Source organism: Pholis gunnellus (genome assembly GCF_910591455.1).
Source record: "Pholis gunnellus genome assembly, chromosome: 15".
NCBI lineage: Eukaryota > Metazoa > Chordata > Actinopteri > Perciformes > Pholidae > Pholis > Pholis gunnellus.
Window position 1 is genome coordinate 2,865,728 of NC_136542.1, and position 16,363 is coordinate 2,882,090.

The window sequence follows — 16,363 nt, forward strand, 5'->3', positions numbered from 1 at the left end:
TCTATAGAAATAGACCATCTTCTCTCTGATAGTCCTGTTTACTTATATAGGTCACACAGAGGCATCAAGATTAAACTGAGACTGTTTCGTAACCAGTTCAAAGTTCCTCACAGTATCTTTAAGTGCAACACTTCTACTGAAGTGGGTTATTCTAGTGCTCTGAGAGAGACAGAAGTGAAAGGAGAGAAAGCACACAGTTCATGATGTGGAGGGGCTGGGTGAAGCAGCGGGCAGGTGACGGCACACATGGCACGCTGTTCAACAGGTGCTGTGGTGAAAGGCAGCGCTGACAGACAGGAAGGGAGATGAATGTTTGGTGTCAAAAGCCCTCCTCTGGCTTCTGTCCGCTGTCAATGAGGCGAAGACAACCAGAAGAGAGCAGAACAGTGAAAAGAAAACACAGAGGAAAAGAAAAAAAAGGAGAGGAAGAAAAATCAGATTCTTGGCCCGGGATGCAGGACTTACTGTATTACAGCTGTATTTAATAAAAGGCTCAGCAGCATTGATCTGACTGGGGGGAATTTCTCCAAACATCCTGCAGAGCTAAAAGGCCGGTGGGATCCCTGTGCCGGTCTGATTGAGAGCTTCCTGTTTTAAGCACTTAATGACGAACTGGGGAGAAATTTAACTTCCAGGTCTCCCAGCTTGGACGACTTTCCTGCAAATCATTTTTAATATTCCCAACAGTCACCTGCCACTGCTGCATTTGAGCGAGAGCACTAGATTTTTAAAGCTGCTTTGATATATTTTGACCACTAAGGGGAACAGAGGAACTCCAGAACGAGCTGACAGACAAACATATACATGACATATTATCACTTTATCAAGCTGTTATAAGCAGACTGTTATTAACTGTCGAATTGAGCGATTCATTGTGAACCATCTCATCACCAGAAAGACGTTTCGTTGAGTAACCCGTCCATCTTTGACTCTTTGGATCGGCTGAAGGGCAACAAGGTGAAGGCCTCTGCCTCCATGATGAGCGTAAAGATGGATATTTGTGTTATATGTACAGGCTGCTTGAATCGTGTGTGTTGGTAAAGTGAAGCACTGTTGTCTTTGCACTTAAGTCTCCTCACTGTGTATTAAATTACCCCTTTCAGGGATTATAAAAAGGTAATTGTTATCTGTTGAGTATGCTGGTTTATTCATTGTAAAATTGACAGATGTTGTAAATTAAAACAATGGCTTAATAAGACTTCTATAATCTACCATAGAGACCAGGTTACTGAAACTTTGACCCAGAGAACTCTGCAGTAGCATGAGTGCACCTACTGAACAATTCACAAGAAATGAAACTTAGCCTTTGCAGCTTTGTTGCAAAGGCTAAGTTACAGCAGTTGCATTGACTCATCTGGTCAATGATTTGCAAAAAAAGGCCATGTGGTGTGTACCAATGCGCTTATCTAATCTTTCTCTGTTTGCATCTCAGTTATTACCACACATAATCAGGTGAACACTTTTGCTTCTGAGACGTAAGCACAGTTAGGTTTCAGTTGTCAGCCACCATAAATTGGCTGCAAGTCTCCTCTGTTCTTACTTACTGATCGATGAGGACCTGAAGACATGGCTCCAACACTGGTGAGTGTCCTGCTGCTGAGCCCTGATGAGTTACAGTTAAAGCTGCTTCAATTTGAACTCAAACAAGCTTGTATTCTTACTGGAAGAATTTTTAAAGACGTACTAGTTTATAGATTTGATGTAAATATTCTTGGATTACAATGTATCATGACTTTACTTTGAGTTTGCTGCTGTAAAGATATAAGTTTCCATTGAAGTCAAAGTAAGACACCAAAGGAAGAATTGAAATAAGAAGAATTTAGAACACCAAGAACAAACAGGGTGAAGTGACACGACAAGTGAAATGTGTTAACATTTAAAGGTTTGTCATGTAAAATATCCCAGTGTTAACTAGTAGTATCTGTCAATGTGCCTTCGTTCCACAACATGTGCAAGTTCTCAGTAAACAGGGCGTTCCTTTGTTTGTTTCATGAGTTGTGCACTGGTACATTTATTGATGAAGTATAATGTCAGGCAGATCTAACAAACATGTTGGAGGCTTTTCATCATAAAACATTTGTATAACCGTTTTCTTTCCGTTTCTCTCCATTCTTTCCATGTTGACTATCTCACAGTCTTCAGCACATTTTTTTTTTTTTGCATTGATCTGCTTCTTGGCGCGTTACTGCTACAAACCGTCAGGCATGAAAATCTGTGGCACACATCGTACAAATGCATTGTGCACAACCAGGAACCCACATGTGAAAAATGTCTCCATAGCGCCGATCGTGGTCAGACACTCCAGAGGCAACGCGATCTTATCCCAACCCGTCATATTTTGCCACTTGGGCAGAAGCCTGCGGCAGATTGTCGCAGTTAACACGTAGTTCACATCGTGAAACTTCACAGGTTATTGACAAAACGTTGTCAGTAAAAATAATTTAACTTTTGGTTTCGCGAAGGACACGAACGCCGGTCCCCTGAGTAAAAGTTCTGTTTGTTTGACCCGTCCACCACTCCTCGCTTAAAACTTAAAACTACATCCAATGCTCTGAGCGTCTATAATAAGGAAGAGGATGGTTCACCATTGGAGTTTGTTGAAAGCTTGGTGTGTCTCATACAGACGCTAAAGGGTGCATTGTGCGTCGGTATCAAGACACCGAGGGCCACTGCCCAAACGTTGGTATCTGACACCCAGAGAGTGAAACCAGGCGGCCAGAGGGTACCTTTAAGAGCTGACCATTTACACTGACTACATGCCAAGTTTATTATTTTTATAATTTATTAATGATAGTTATTTCTCTTATCATTTTTAGTTTGACTGTGGTGCAAAGCCCGGGGACCTGATCCAGATCTTCCGCGGAACATATGAGCACTGGGCTCTCTACATCGGTGGAAATGAAGTTGTTCATTTGATTCCTCCAAGTGAGTGAAGTGCTGCGTTTATGACGTCCGTCAATAAATTTGCTTTAATTATGTTAGCCTCAGAGCGGACATCATCAGCCAATCACGTACATGTATGTACGTGATCTTAAATTGTATCCCTTTTCTTTTCCAAGCTGCTTTACTCTAACTTCTGTCCTGTTTGTCTCATATATAACACACACACACTCACACAGGTGATGACTCAGGCCCTTTCGGTAGCCTGTTGATGCTCCTGGACAGCAGCAGGGCAGAGGTGAGGCGCCAGAAGATCTGGGAAGTGGTCGGCAGACACCGTTTTGAAATCAACAACCTCCTCGATCACAAGTACGAGCCTCGAGACCGCCACGTCATCGTGAGGGAGGCCTGTAGGTTGGTGAGCTCGGAGCTGCCGTACAATGCCGTCACTCGCAACTGTGAGCACTTCGTCACCGAGCTGCGGTACGGCGAGTCAGAGTCTCGACAGGTGGGTGGTGACTTTTATACTTTTGTTTGCACAACTGATTAAGATGCATTAAAAAAAACAAGTTGTTTACCTCGGTAAGTCACAGCAGGTGTGCTGATTCTCACAAAATACAGTAAGTGATCAGTCATTTTCTGTCCAGAAGAAACTAAGAGAAATAAAAGAAATTCAGCTAAAACCAAACGTCTCCACTGTAATCGTAACAGTAGATAACTTATGCAATAGTAACATATTGCATTGATGTTTTTACAAAAGTGCTGCACAGCGCGCTGTGTGTGTCTGCACCTGGATACTCGACCAGTTTATCATGAGAGCGTCTCATTCATTGGAACAACACTCACATCTAGAACAGTCTATTTCAGTTGATTAGAAGCAGATGTGGTGCTAAATGAAATGTGATTGCTCGTGTTTCAAACAACGGAAGATAATGAATAAGCTGATATGCAAAGTTTAAAAAAAAAAGCTTGTTCAATCAAACCACTTAGTGCATCTGTCACATTCGCTGTGTTGTAGCTATAGACCAATAGCAAAGTCTCTTAAAAGGGGGTGATCGCACTGTAGTCTGAAATGAAAGACACATGTTTTTATGCTACTACTGTTTTCACGGAGATACAGCAGGCTTGATGGCGAGCTAGCCAAAGAGCTATAGCTTCTAGTGTTGGTGTAACTGAACATTCAGCCTGTCGCTTATTTGTGTTACGCAGGTTAACAGAGCAGCTGTGATCGGAGGCGTAGCTGTAGCAGGTGTTGGCATCGTAGCTTTGGGGGCCGCTCTGCTCGCCACCTTCCTCAAGGATGACGACGAGGAAAGGCGACATCGTAGGCGCCAGCAATGAGACGGAAAGATGAAAGGAAAGATCTCTCATTTGTTTGAGTCAATTCCCCCCGGCAATCATTTTGATTTAAACTGTGACAGTGAATAACCTACAGCACAAAAAAAGAGTTGTCTTTGTTGGTGTTGTTCTGTCAACACACACAAAACAATTCAACTTTGGCAAAGATGGAGCAAGCTGTTGTGGAGGGAAATGAATGGCTGTCATAATGTCATGTTTGACATTGGAGCTTTGAGTCGAGCACGTTCACTTTATTGCTGTTGGTTTGATGTCGGAAATGTAAATAATGTGATTATTTTGCCATGTAAGACAATTTGTTCATCATATAATGTATTGTATTGATTTGTGTAAAAAAATAAATGGAAATCATTCCAGGAAAATAAAACATTTTGTAGATTTTTTATTTTGGAGAACCTTTATTTATTAACATGTTCTGTGTATGCAGTTCATCTGTACTTTGCAGAAAAATACACGCAGACATAGTTGGTCGTATTTACTCAAAGCCTCAGAATCAAAACAAGTGCTGTATGTTATTAATATTCATGTTTTCTTGGCAACAATCATGATTGACAGAGAGGTACTGAGTGCAAAAGCAGAGGGCATAGCGGTGAAAAGGCAGACACAGAGGAACAGGAGACTGCTGAGTAATGTTTTTCTTACGGCCTAATTATGCGCTTAAAGGGTGTTCATCCCCCGTCGTCTCTGTGCCAGCATTGTGCTGCATCACAATCTACCACTGTTCACATGTGGACCCCTGTTACAGCCGGGGCAGGTGGTGCAGAGCAGATTCACACAAGACCATGTGATGGACATGCTGTGTGTGCTCGACCTCTTGTTCCTCTATCTTCGTGGGGACCAATTAGATTTTTAGACCATGAGAGGACATTTTGGAAAGTGAGACATTATTTTGCATGCTTGGGCAGTTAATAGGTTAATACTTGGTTTTATGTTCAAGGTTAAACTTTAAATGTTCTAGCTGTGATGTTTAACATTAAGGACTGGGGGAATGTATTCAATGACGGTCCTCACAAGTATCAAAGTACAAAAAGTGTGTGTGTGACTGTTTTTTCCGACAAACTGGGGACAGTTGCACGTCCCCATAACTCTACAATTTAGGGTGAAAAGTTGGTTAAAGGTTAGGCTAAGCTTAAGGTTATAGGTACGAGTGAGGTTATGGTTAGGCTAAATCTCAATGTAATGTCCCCAAAAGACATGACTATGTGTGTGCGCGTGTGTGTGTATGGGTGACAGCTGAGTCAAGGATCACTGTAACCCCCCCCCCCCCCCTTTCTGAGGCCCCTCCTCCCCCATCTGGATGAGGCCCTGAAAAAAATATATGTGCATCTTGACAAAAATTACATCTGTACAGTAGGAAATGTGGCATTTGCAGAATAAATCCATTTTCAATGCGTATCTGAAAACTATTTTCGAACTCAAATCTAAAAACTGTGAGTTGAGCATCTGGCATGCTTTTGATAATGCAGGTTTGTAGTTGAATTTGAAACATGTACTGAAAGTATGTAACCCACAAATGTAGCTGTTCTACTGTTATCTGACAAGGCACAATAGACATTTGCTCTGGGACATGTGTCATGTCATGCATGGATTATAAAGGGCTGTCCTTGACTGAGACATCAACATGAACCTTTATCTGCAGCTGGCTGGATATTGTTGTGAAACGTCTCCCAGAATAGCTACAAAACCCTGTTCTAGATAAATCTCAGTTCAAATAAAGGCAAAGACAAATACAGAGTTGAACTCAGGTTACATTTTAAAACTGCATTTTGATTTTAAACATTCAGAGGTTTTAAGAGTAATGACATCACGTACAGTAAATCACTCCTTTTAGTTTCTTTACTGCTTTCCTGCTGTTGAGCTCAATTGTTTTCCTGACTCAAATCTTAATGCAAAAATAAGAACACGTTGGCGATTTGGCTACATTTAGCTGAAACACCTTTAAATCCTCAACAAACAAATCAAATCAGATGATTTGGATGTTTTTTGCAGTGTAGAAACAGGCCCCGGGGCCCGCGGCCAGGCCAGCAAAGCTGCTAGCAGGTGGGGCCAATTGGGCTCGCCTGGTCCCCAGAATCTGCACAGCACCCCACATTGTTCCTGAGGTCACCGCCTGAGAGCTCCATGAAATCCAGAGAGGGCTGCAGAGGCTCGGGTCGTGGGACCGGCTCCAGAAATAATAAAACCTCATACTCTGCACGTTTAAGGAGTCGGAAGAGATGGCTTATCGTGGCTGATCATTAGGCTCAGAAATAATCACCATGTATAACAAATGTGCAGCGATGTCATTGGTGGCCCTGACAGAGAGACAACGTGCAGTTTATCGGACATTTGCATTTGGTTGTTATCACTCAGTTCGTCGGTTTCCATCACCACATCCATGACTTGTTCCTGTGATATCAGCTGCATTTGGGAATTTGGCAAAAACAGGAGCTCAGCCTGTTGCCAAATATAATTTGTCCCATTACAGCCAATAATAGCTGGCATTATGGCACCAATTACAGACAACTGTCCAATTTTGAATGAATACAGAACTTGGGAATTGGTGTCTTCAGTCTATAAAACGCATTTTTAAAGATAAAACCACGGCGATTGTCACGTTCTGCCTCTCTGTCTTCATCTTCAGCCACATTCACATTTCCTCAGAAATTATTAGCAAGGCCCCTTCTCTGCCTTTTCCCATCCATCCACCAGATCACCCTCAGCCTTTCCCTCCTTTCCCAATCACCTGACTGTCACACCTCTCTTCACACCTGTTCTCACTTCTCTCATCTGCTCTACCTGGCCTCCCCCGCCCACCTCCTCACCTGAATCACCTGCAACACCCACCTGTTGCCCATTCCTTGTGATTGAATCCAAACCGACCCCAAATCCTGCCAGCAAACACTGGAAATCACTTTTTTCAACACTGAAGCGACTGATCGTACGGGTTTTGTCTCGTCAACTAACTTCGTTAACGTTGACAAAAGCAATTTGTCTGATGAAGTTTGAGAGTTTGGAAAAACTTTAATATAACTGACAATGCCCTCGGAAACAATACAATCCAGGGCTGAACAATCATCAGGATTGCCCCGGGCATGTAAAATACCACATCGTAGTAAAAATGTACTTTGGGCAATTCGATTTCTGGCAAGTGAAAAAAAAAAACATTAACGTTGAAACCTGAAAGAACAAAGTCAGATATTAAAGTGTTAAATGATTGCATTTACTCCAATGTTGATGCATTTTCCCAGAATAATAGTAAGATAAATGATTTCAGAGATGCTTTAACATGTAGTTCCCTAAACTAGAATAGTTGATGTATTTTGCTCTTAAGTCACGGTTACGAAACAGGACTTGCCATTGTGAGTTTTTATTGTGAACTGGGCTTCGAGGCAACACTGGACCAACATGAATTACTACAGTGAGTAAAAGACCAGAGCAGCCTGAGATAAAAGCAGCGTGACAGGCGGCCGTGGAAGCCAAAAACCAACTACCTTTGGTGTCTGTGTCACTTTAGGATATATGGCTTCCCCCCACCGCGGCCTGTCACAGCTAACTTCTCACGTTCAGATACCCCCGAGAGGCAGACGGAGGAGGGGAGGTGGTGCAGGGCCCCGGCCAGAAGTGCTGTTAAACCTCCAACCTTCTTCCATTTGGTACAAAGATGTCATTGAGACTTGTCTTTGCACCTGCTCACGTTGTGGAGGAGATGGCAGAGGTTCTTCCTGTGTGTCTAGGGGGAGGAGGAGGGAGCACAACAGCCCCCCATCTCCCTGCTGCAAAACAAGCCCAACTTTTTAAGAAAAAAGGCGAACTGCCGCCATGCCAGATAAGTCAACAAATGAGTGCCAGCGAAACTTTGTTCATCGTGTGAGGGGCCTTTTTGTGAGAGAGGTTTGTGTAGAGAGAGAGGGGGAAAAGGGATGAGGAGGTGGATTTAGGACCACATAAAGAGGAGAGCCAGGAGGACGTGGTTTTGGAGACCACCCTAAACGTAAGGTTTCTCTGGATGCCGATGGCCCGCTCAGGTGGCTGCAGTTGAAGCAGACACCTCACCACCTCCATTCCCCCCTCCCCCCGCCGGGCTCACAATGAGGAAACTGTTTCAACGGTATGAGGGCTCAGCCTCCGAGGCCACTGACAGAGAGAGATTAGAATAACAATGTCCTGGGTTAATGATGTTTGTGCCGTTAAAGGCACAAAGTCGTTACTAAAAAAGCCATTAGGGCCCCGGAGTCAAAGAGAATGAAAGGAGTGTTTTTTTACACTGATTATTTGCAGCGAATTCTAAACAGAACAGAGATCAACACACAAAACACCAGCAGCTCAGTGGCCCATTTTATGGCGAGTTCTTGGTATTTATCATGCAGCTATAACTACTTTTTTTTTAGTTCATGCGATAGTGGCTTGTTTCATGAATTAGCTGCAGTTCCTTTCAGGCTTTTCATCCGACTTCTTCTCTCGGATCCACTCATCATGTCGAGGCGGCAGGCACAGCCGAGTCGGCGCTGGCAGAAGGGGGCAAAAAAAACAACAACCAAGGCTTTGAAGAAGACTGAGCTCGCAAAGCTGTATTTTTAAAGTTGGATAGCACATCAGAGGCACGAGCAGCTACAGTTCTGCCTTTTTTGAGGGATATACAACGGTCGTACTGCGGCGTCCAAAAAGAGCATTCTCTTCTGAAGGCGAGCGGAGTGAGACCAAACATGCACCGCCGTGCTCCCAGGCCTAATTATCCTTTGGATCGCAAAACAGAGAGCTGGTTTCAGCGGAGCGGCGACGAGCGGAGGATGGCCACATCTGAAAATAATTAAATGTGACATGATTTCAGCTGTTATTTACATTCACATTATAGGCCGACACTATCATTTAGAGTGACTTAGTGCAACGCTAGAACAAGTTTAATTTCCTTTGTCCTTGAAGCTCGTGTTTAATAGAGATGTGAGACAAAAAGCTGGTCCAAAAGAAGAGCTGAGAGAACGCTAATCATCGAATGTTGTCCTTTGAATCATGAATATATTCTGTGAAAGCTGGTTCAACACACACAGCAGAATAAACTATGTTCCCTTGAACACCAACATACAGAGCAGCCAATAGTAGACATTTAAATGCTCAAAATACAGTTCTCACACAACATTAAGGCAGTATTTCTGGATACTGATAAAATATTTAATTGGAGAAATAACAGCCGAGTTGTTAGGCTGCATTCACACCTAACGTTGCTTTAAAAACACCAGTCCTCCCAGTCACTGGAGACTGCTGCAGCGGAAAAGTTGAAACAGATTAAAATGTGTCTTTAAGTCTTCTTCAATACAGCATGATGTTCATTTAGTAAATGTCCAAAATGCCGAACACGAGGCTTCCAAACATCAGTCCACAAACCAATGCGTGACGTCACTGTGACTACGTCCACTTCTAAACTAAAGTCTGTGGTCTAGCTGCTGTGAAATGAATGAATGAAGTCGCCTTCAAGTGCGGTTGGAAATGTATAGTTGTGCTACATTGGGGGTTGTTGGACGCAAAACACAGTTGGCCATTTAAGTTGCACTCTCACGACGCCACATAACCCTGTGGCTAATTGCTGCGTCGCCTGAATGCAGCCTCCCTCGTACCTTTTCTCCATCCAGTTGCTGCCACAGCAGCTCTACCAGGGCCTGTGACCTTTCAGAGGGTAAAGCTGGATGTTCTGAAGAGCTGACATCTAGCTCCTTAAAAAAATAAAACTGTTCAACATATCCTCATACAACAGTTCTTATGATATCTTGATTTTTCCTATGAAATTCAGCAACACGTGTCAATTTCTGCTCGTTGCGTGCATTCGATCTTTTCAAAATAAACTTTTGTCTTCACAAGAAACAACTTTGTTAGGTTTAGGCAACAGAACTACTGAGTTATGCTTTGGAAAACATCGTCGTTTGGGTTGAAATAAATACGGTTGAGGAATGAATCAACGTTGACGATTGACATTAACAAACAGCGGTCTCCTGGCTGAATGATCGCTGTTGGTTGGATCCATCCACCTCCCCTCCCGCCCGCCTTGTGTGTGCTTACTTCCTCATTCAAGATTATGAGGAAAACATACAAAGTGATTATGTGGGATATCTACCAATTACGCTGCATTATTTTCCTGAAGGTTTAGCTACGAATGCTGGATGAGAACAGCCTGAACTGGGTAGAAGCACACAATGGAGTAAGACAAACTTTACTTTTACATATTAAAAACAGCTGAAACTCAAACTCATATCAACGTCAAAATGGCAGTGGAATAAACTTACTTTCCTTGGTGTCCAGCGATATAAGCAACCAGCAGTGAGCAGCATGAGGGTCAATCCAAACAACAGATGCACCGAATATTCTCCTTCACATATTTACGTTTGAATTGTCTCTGACATTACATTAAATCAACATTTCAAGTTAATAACTCCTGCGTGGATCAAAAGACAATAGATGCAACACATAGTTTAAGACTTTGGAGAAACAAGAGCCGGGTGGTGAAAGGAGTTTGTGACAGAATGTATGCAAGAAGAGAAATAGAAATAAGGTTGCCTATTTCTGAAAAAGATTAAGTGTGACATGTGCTCAGCCCTCGTCTAAACGCTCACAGCCTCGCTTCCACGGCGGCTTGGAGAGTTGACTGGGGGAGAGAGAGAGGAGCTGAGGAAATGCCTGTGGCCGAGCCTCTTATTTTTCCATGGCAGCGTTATAAACATATAGAGCAATAACATCTCCTGTATGTTCCCTCTCTGTCCGCAGAGCTGCGGCCGGCCTCTCCGAAGCAGCGCTGTGTTATTACGGCCTGCTTATGAATGCCTCCTGTGTTTTGGCGTGTGCACACATGTTCTTATCTGTCTTGTGCCGGGGCTCACATGTTTGCCTGTGTATGCGTTTGTGTTTGCCTCTAAAGAAGCATGCGACATATAATAAAGTGCAAATGTTTATTTCCAAAGGCTTCCGGTGTAAATGATCCCCCGCTCGGCACAAACACAGGTAGACTCACGGAGCCTGACGCGCGGGCGTAAATATGTCACCGAAATAGACGGGAGGTAAATGGTGGCGCTTGTGCGTCAGCTGAATGGGCCAGACTGTCTCCGAAACAGGAATAAATAGGTCTTTGCATACACACATTTGCAGCTCAGCCTCCCCCCCCCCATAACCAGAAGTGGTAAAGCAGTAAAGCCTAGCAAGTTTACCTCTTTGTGTACATTACAATTTTATTGATTATACAGTACAACCATTCAGAGAAGGAAATCTTATCTTCATCGAATATTTAGCCTTCTATCATTGAAAACTGTTTCAACAAAAGCTGTAAAACCTTCATGAAAGTATGATTTATTGTTGTGTCATTGTATTAGATAGCATCAGTTTTAGCTAGGTGTATTTAATAAAATGAAAACTGGGGATTTTATCATATGAACACATCTTTTATGTATTCAATGCGTCACTCGTTTAAAGCTACTTCAAGGAACTTTCGTTTTGTGTTGATTTTGGCGGTCCCTGTGGACAGACGTGGTAGTGTTTCAGAGCACCAGAGTCCCTTTACCTCTCATTTGACTGCAGCAGGGTCTGACAGTCTGCCCCTCTCAGTCCTGGTTCTGGTTCTCCCGTGCCTCCCTTCCCTCCAGCGGGTCCAGAAATACGGCCTCGGTCTCCAGCAGCGTGGTGTCGGTGTTGGTTCTCTTACTTTGTGCTTTGGTACTAAAAAGGTAATTTTTAGCCTTTGGAAATAAACAATCAAAGCTATTTTTAGGTCAGACTCATTTGTCATCGCAGGAAACAATACTTCATACACCACTATGCTGGTCAATACTTTGTATTTTGTCTGGAGGGCTTTTTTTTATTCCTCCAAATTTGACACCAGCAGCAGGAAAGACTTGTTTTGGCCCCAAGGGATCCATCCATCCTTCCTCATCCCCAATGACGAAGACATGCACCCATATGTGGAGAAAACAATCTGAAATGCTATTTCTATTCAGCTCAGTCCTTTTGGAAATCCCATGTGCTATTTGAAAGTCCATGACAAACAACATGGGTGGCAAAAATAGAAAAACAAAGCAGGCTAAAAGTAGTTGTATGGATGAGACCTGTGAGTCAGGGACTGTTCACCGTCTTTTACATTTTGAGCCTCTTGACAGTATTATCGTACAGCGTCACACTGTGCCGTCGCTCGGCTTCTTATTTACCACTTGTTTGTGATTTTCAGAAGGTTTTAACAAACTAAAATGCTCTGTGGTGTTTTTGCATCCTCCCTTTTTTATATCTAAGTGTCTGTCATTGTCTTTTTTTCTGCTTTTGCCTCTTTTGTTTGTAATTATATAAAACACCATAAGAAAACCATGCGTTAAATTGTTCTGTGTTGTCTGTGTGTGTGCTTCCTTTTTATGCATTTCTAAAAATACCTTTTATAAAAAAGCTAATTATATGTGATCCAAAATGTATTGTTTGGATGAGATCTCTAAATCTGAGAAGAGTGAACAACCTGCTGTCATGTTTTCTCCATCATTCAGACACAGTACTATCACACGCCAGCCCTAAACAATGCATGCGTCCTACTCGTCTTTGGGCGTTTCTTCATAGATTTACCAGTGAAATGCTCTGAACAGACACGGCTGTGACTCTTTGTTGTGAAGATGCACCAGCTGGGCAAATCAGAGCTCACAGGCTGCTTCTCTCGTCACATACTGCCTCCTGTTCTTCTCTCATAGCAACGTCCTTTAAGGTTTAAAGACGATGAGTTATGTTTTATCCAATCTCATGCAACACGTGTGTGGAAGTTCTGAAGGGCAAGTGAGACAAAATATCAATCTGGTGATCCATTTTTTATGTATGATGTAAATATGTTTCCTCTCCTGTGTTTATGACTTAAGAACGGGTGGAAAAAGGTTTTTGGAGGGTTCTTTCGCCTTTCTTGTTGTAATACTCCACAAGAGGCTGAAAATGCACCACTGACCCACGTTCCAAATAGGACTAAAAGCATTCACGTATTCCCTAACGGCAGATTTGCGCAGATTAAAATACATTTCTAGCCCAAAGAAAAGGCACGACAGTAACCTGAGTCGTTAGTCAGTCAATTTAACGTCAACCACGCTCTTTTACTAAACCTAACAAAAAGGTTTTGTTGCTTAAGTCCAACTTTTGTTGTTTATTTTGAAAAGACGCTTTACACCAACAAGTGTATATTGAGACGCCGACACGTGAGGCCACATAGTTTAAAGTTTAGGGAATCTGTTGCAATCTACGTACCTTGTGTTCAGAGTGCATGAAGACATGAAAACGTCATTCATGACAACATGAATGCTTTTAATCACACTTAGAACATGGTCTAGTGGTGCACTTCAGCATCTTGTGGCCGAAATGAGTATTACCAAAACACACACTAAAAAAAATATAAAACTGCCAAAACTTTTTTCGCCTCTTATAAACAGTAAAGTAAGTAACTTCTAAAAAGTACCCGCTTCACGGGTGAAAAGGGAAAAATAATTGAGGAACTTCAAAATTGTATCCCGTCAAAACCTTTATCACAGAACTATTTAGATCAGACCTAGACAATGGATCAGTTTATACTTTTTTTGTTCAATTCCTTTTCATGCAGGATTTAAAACTGTTATTTTCAACGTTCCATCCTTCGGGTTCTTTAACTCAGACAGCAAAAGCCAAAAAGTCACAAACTCAAGAAGCTGCAAAGCATTTCTCTGCTGATAGGAGCTTCAGAGCTGGTTTTTTTCCGCACTCTCAGATTCTCATACATACATTTGAGTTTTCATGAAGCCGTTTTTGGCGGCTCACAATGAGCCCCGGGGATTATTGTCATAGCCAACCCCGATATTATAGAATTACAGTCAGACAGAGCGACTCCTGGTGCTGCGCGGACAATTACTCTGCGGCCTGGAGCTCAGTGGAAAAGCTGCATTAGAGAGAAACCTCAGTCTATCAGATGCTGAAAAACACGGAAGTGTTGGCAGATAATGTGTCAATACCAACCAAAGTAATCACAGCGGGGCTCAGAGGGGGTCTGACTCCGCTTTATTAGAAAGTTCCTCTCCAAGAAGAAATGCAACACCGGTGGGTTTTTTGTCGAATGCAGACAGGCTCCGGTCTTTTAGACATTTCTATTACTGTTTTCCTTTGTTTGAAGACCGTAAAGCAAGTTATTTGCACGATTGCAGGTCTTACTCTGGAGTCTCTGGGTTAATGTTATCAAAAACTATACTTTAACCTCTTCAAAGACTTTCTCAATCTCCAGGAGCTGCTTGAGAAAAACCCACATTTTCACTCTGGATATCTGAGGTGTGACGGCTCCTTCATCCAAAGACCTTTGACAGCAGTGCTGAGCTCCCGGCGACGCCTCGTGATCTGACTCCACGCTGAGCGGTGAGCTGCCTCCATCTTGTGGTGAACGTCTTATCCTACATTTAAATATTCTGCCAGAGAATAAAGAGCAGCTCAAGGTGGCAGTGTGCCTCCACAAATCACTGTACTTAACAGCGTGTGAGCCACAGAGAGATAGAGCGTATAGATGAACATACACTCAAGTACAAGGCTGCAGAAACAACGTCCAACTTTAATATCATCATTATTTATTATGGTAAATACAATTACATTTGAGATCTCATTTTCAAAGGGGACTTAATAACACTGTATAATAGAACAAAAACATATTTTACTGAAGCAAACATTAAAAAATATCTGAAATAAAAACATTATTTTGATTATTTATTTTAAAACACAGAAGAGTAAGAAGAGGAAATGATGATCCCAAACCAGTTAATCAACATATAATAAGTTGATGTACACAAGCAGCAGGTGGTTCAGATATTATCTTTATGTTTCAGTGGATTTATTGTTGGTTTGTTCTGGTTTTCTGGGGCTGAACTCTAAGAGCTGCTCTCAGTCCCCTCAGAGAGGCTTTGTCCTTTAGTCCACCAGCATTACCACTCTACATTCTTCAGATACCAGCTTTTATATTGTATTTCATTTTATATTTGGTAAATTAATTTAGTCAATTTGAAGGTAACCAGTTATGACCAATCAACCCTTTTGACCGACCGCAAACTAACATTACTCAGTCTGACAGAAATGTATTTTAAATTCTATCTGAACTTTTCCAAACATACCAAATATGTCTGGCCAAATAAAAAACCAAAATAAAAGTGTTCCATTTGAGAGGTTGGAGCAGCCATCAGACACATAAAGTCTTGGGTTTAAATCCCTGCGCTCATGTAGCTTCAGTCGAGAGTTACAATAAGAAAATACAAGATACGACACTTTCAGACAGTGTGGATTTAATATGATTCCCACGAGCTAATTAAGAGCAAATATAAAGTGGTTAATGGAGAGGGGAAGTCCTGAAGACATTGTGTGCTGTTCTGTTATCTGTGCATCACTTATTTACATGTCGTTTTTTGATAATAATAGAGAAGTTATTTCTCTGTAAACCCTCTCCACCATGAGACGTGTGAAAGCCAGAGTATACCATGGAGTTAATATCCATGGTATACTCGGCTTCTCTTAACTTGGTCTGATGAATCTGGAGTCAATGCAGGTGAAATGTTTTACTTTGGATTTGCAGAAATCAAAAGTCAGCTGGAAGACTGGTATAGGACTCTGTACGTATCTTTCTGGGTAACAACACACCGTTTGGTAACAGTTGTATACTTGTAATGACCGTTGCTTGTTCACCATAACATGTACTTTCACTAGTACTTCAGTAGATTTTTCTGCTAACAAAATCAAATCTCTCATATTAATAAACCCACTTTTTAGCAGGCAGATCCTCGTCTGAATGAAACTGGGAAGTCAATCAAGAAAAAAAAAAACGCCTTGATAAGAAGATGAAAGGCAAATGTCTGAATTTTCTCTTCAAAGAAACCAATTTCTGTCATTTCTGGCCTCAGGATATGCAACAATATTAGAATGTCTCGACTGTCGAGCAATTTTCAATCGAGACCTTTTGACAGTTTGCCATATTAATACATGTGATTCCATACATGTATGGAATGGCAGGGTTCAGCTCGCCTGACTATATCGCAGGGCTGACACGTAGAGACAGACAACCGTTCACGCTCACATTCACACCTACGGGCGATTCAGTGTCATCGATTAACCTAAGCTGTTTGTCTTTGGACCGTTTCTGCATTTCCAGCGTGAGCTG

At 42.2% G+C, this 16,363-nt stretch overlaps 1 protein-coding gene across 1 annotated transcript; it reads left to right on the top strand.

Annotated features, from left to right (window-relative positions):
• The first annotated feature begins 1,453 nt into the window (after nt 1-1,453).
• LOC306707040 (phospholipase A and acyltransferase 4-like) lies at nt 1,454-4,597 on the top strand. The gene is made up of 4 exons (XM_079174319.1): nt 1,454-1,581; nt 2,817-2,925; nt 3,120-3,388; nt 4,090-4,597. Exons 1-4 carry the CDS (start codon nt 1,567-1,569, stop codon nt 4,219-4,221), a joined length of 525 nt encoding a protein of 174 aa, XP_079030445.1. The 5' UTR covers nt 1,454-1,566; the 3' UTR covers nt 4,222-4,597.
• The last annotated feature ends 11,766 nt before the right edge of the window (nt 4,598-16,363 follow it).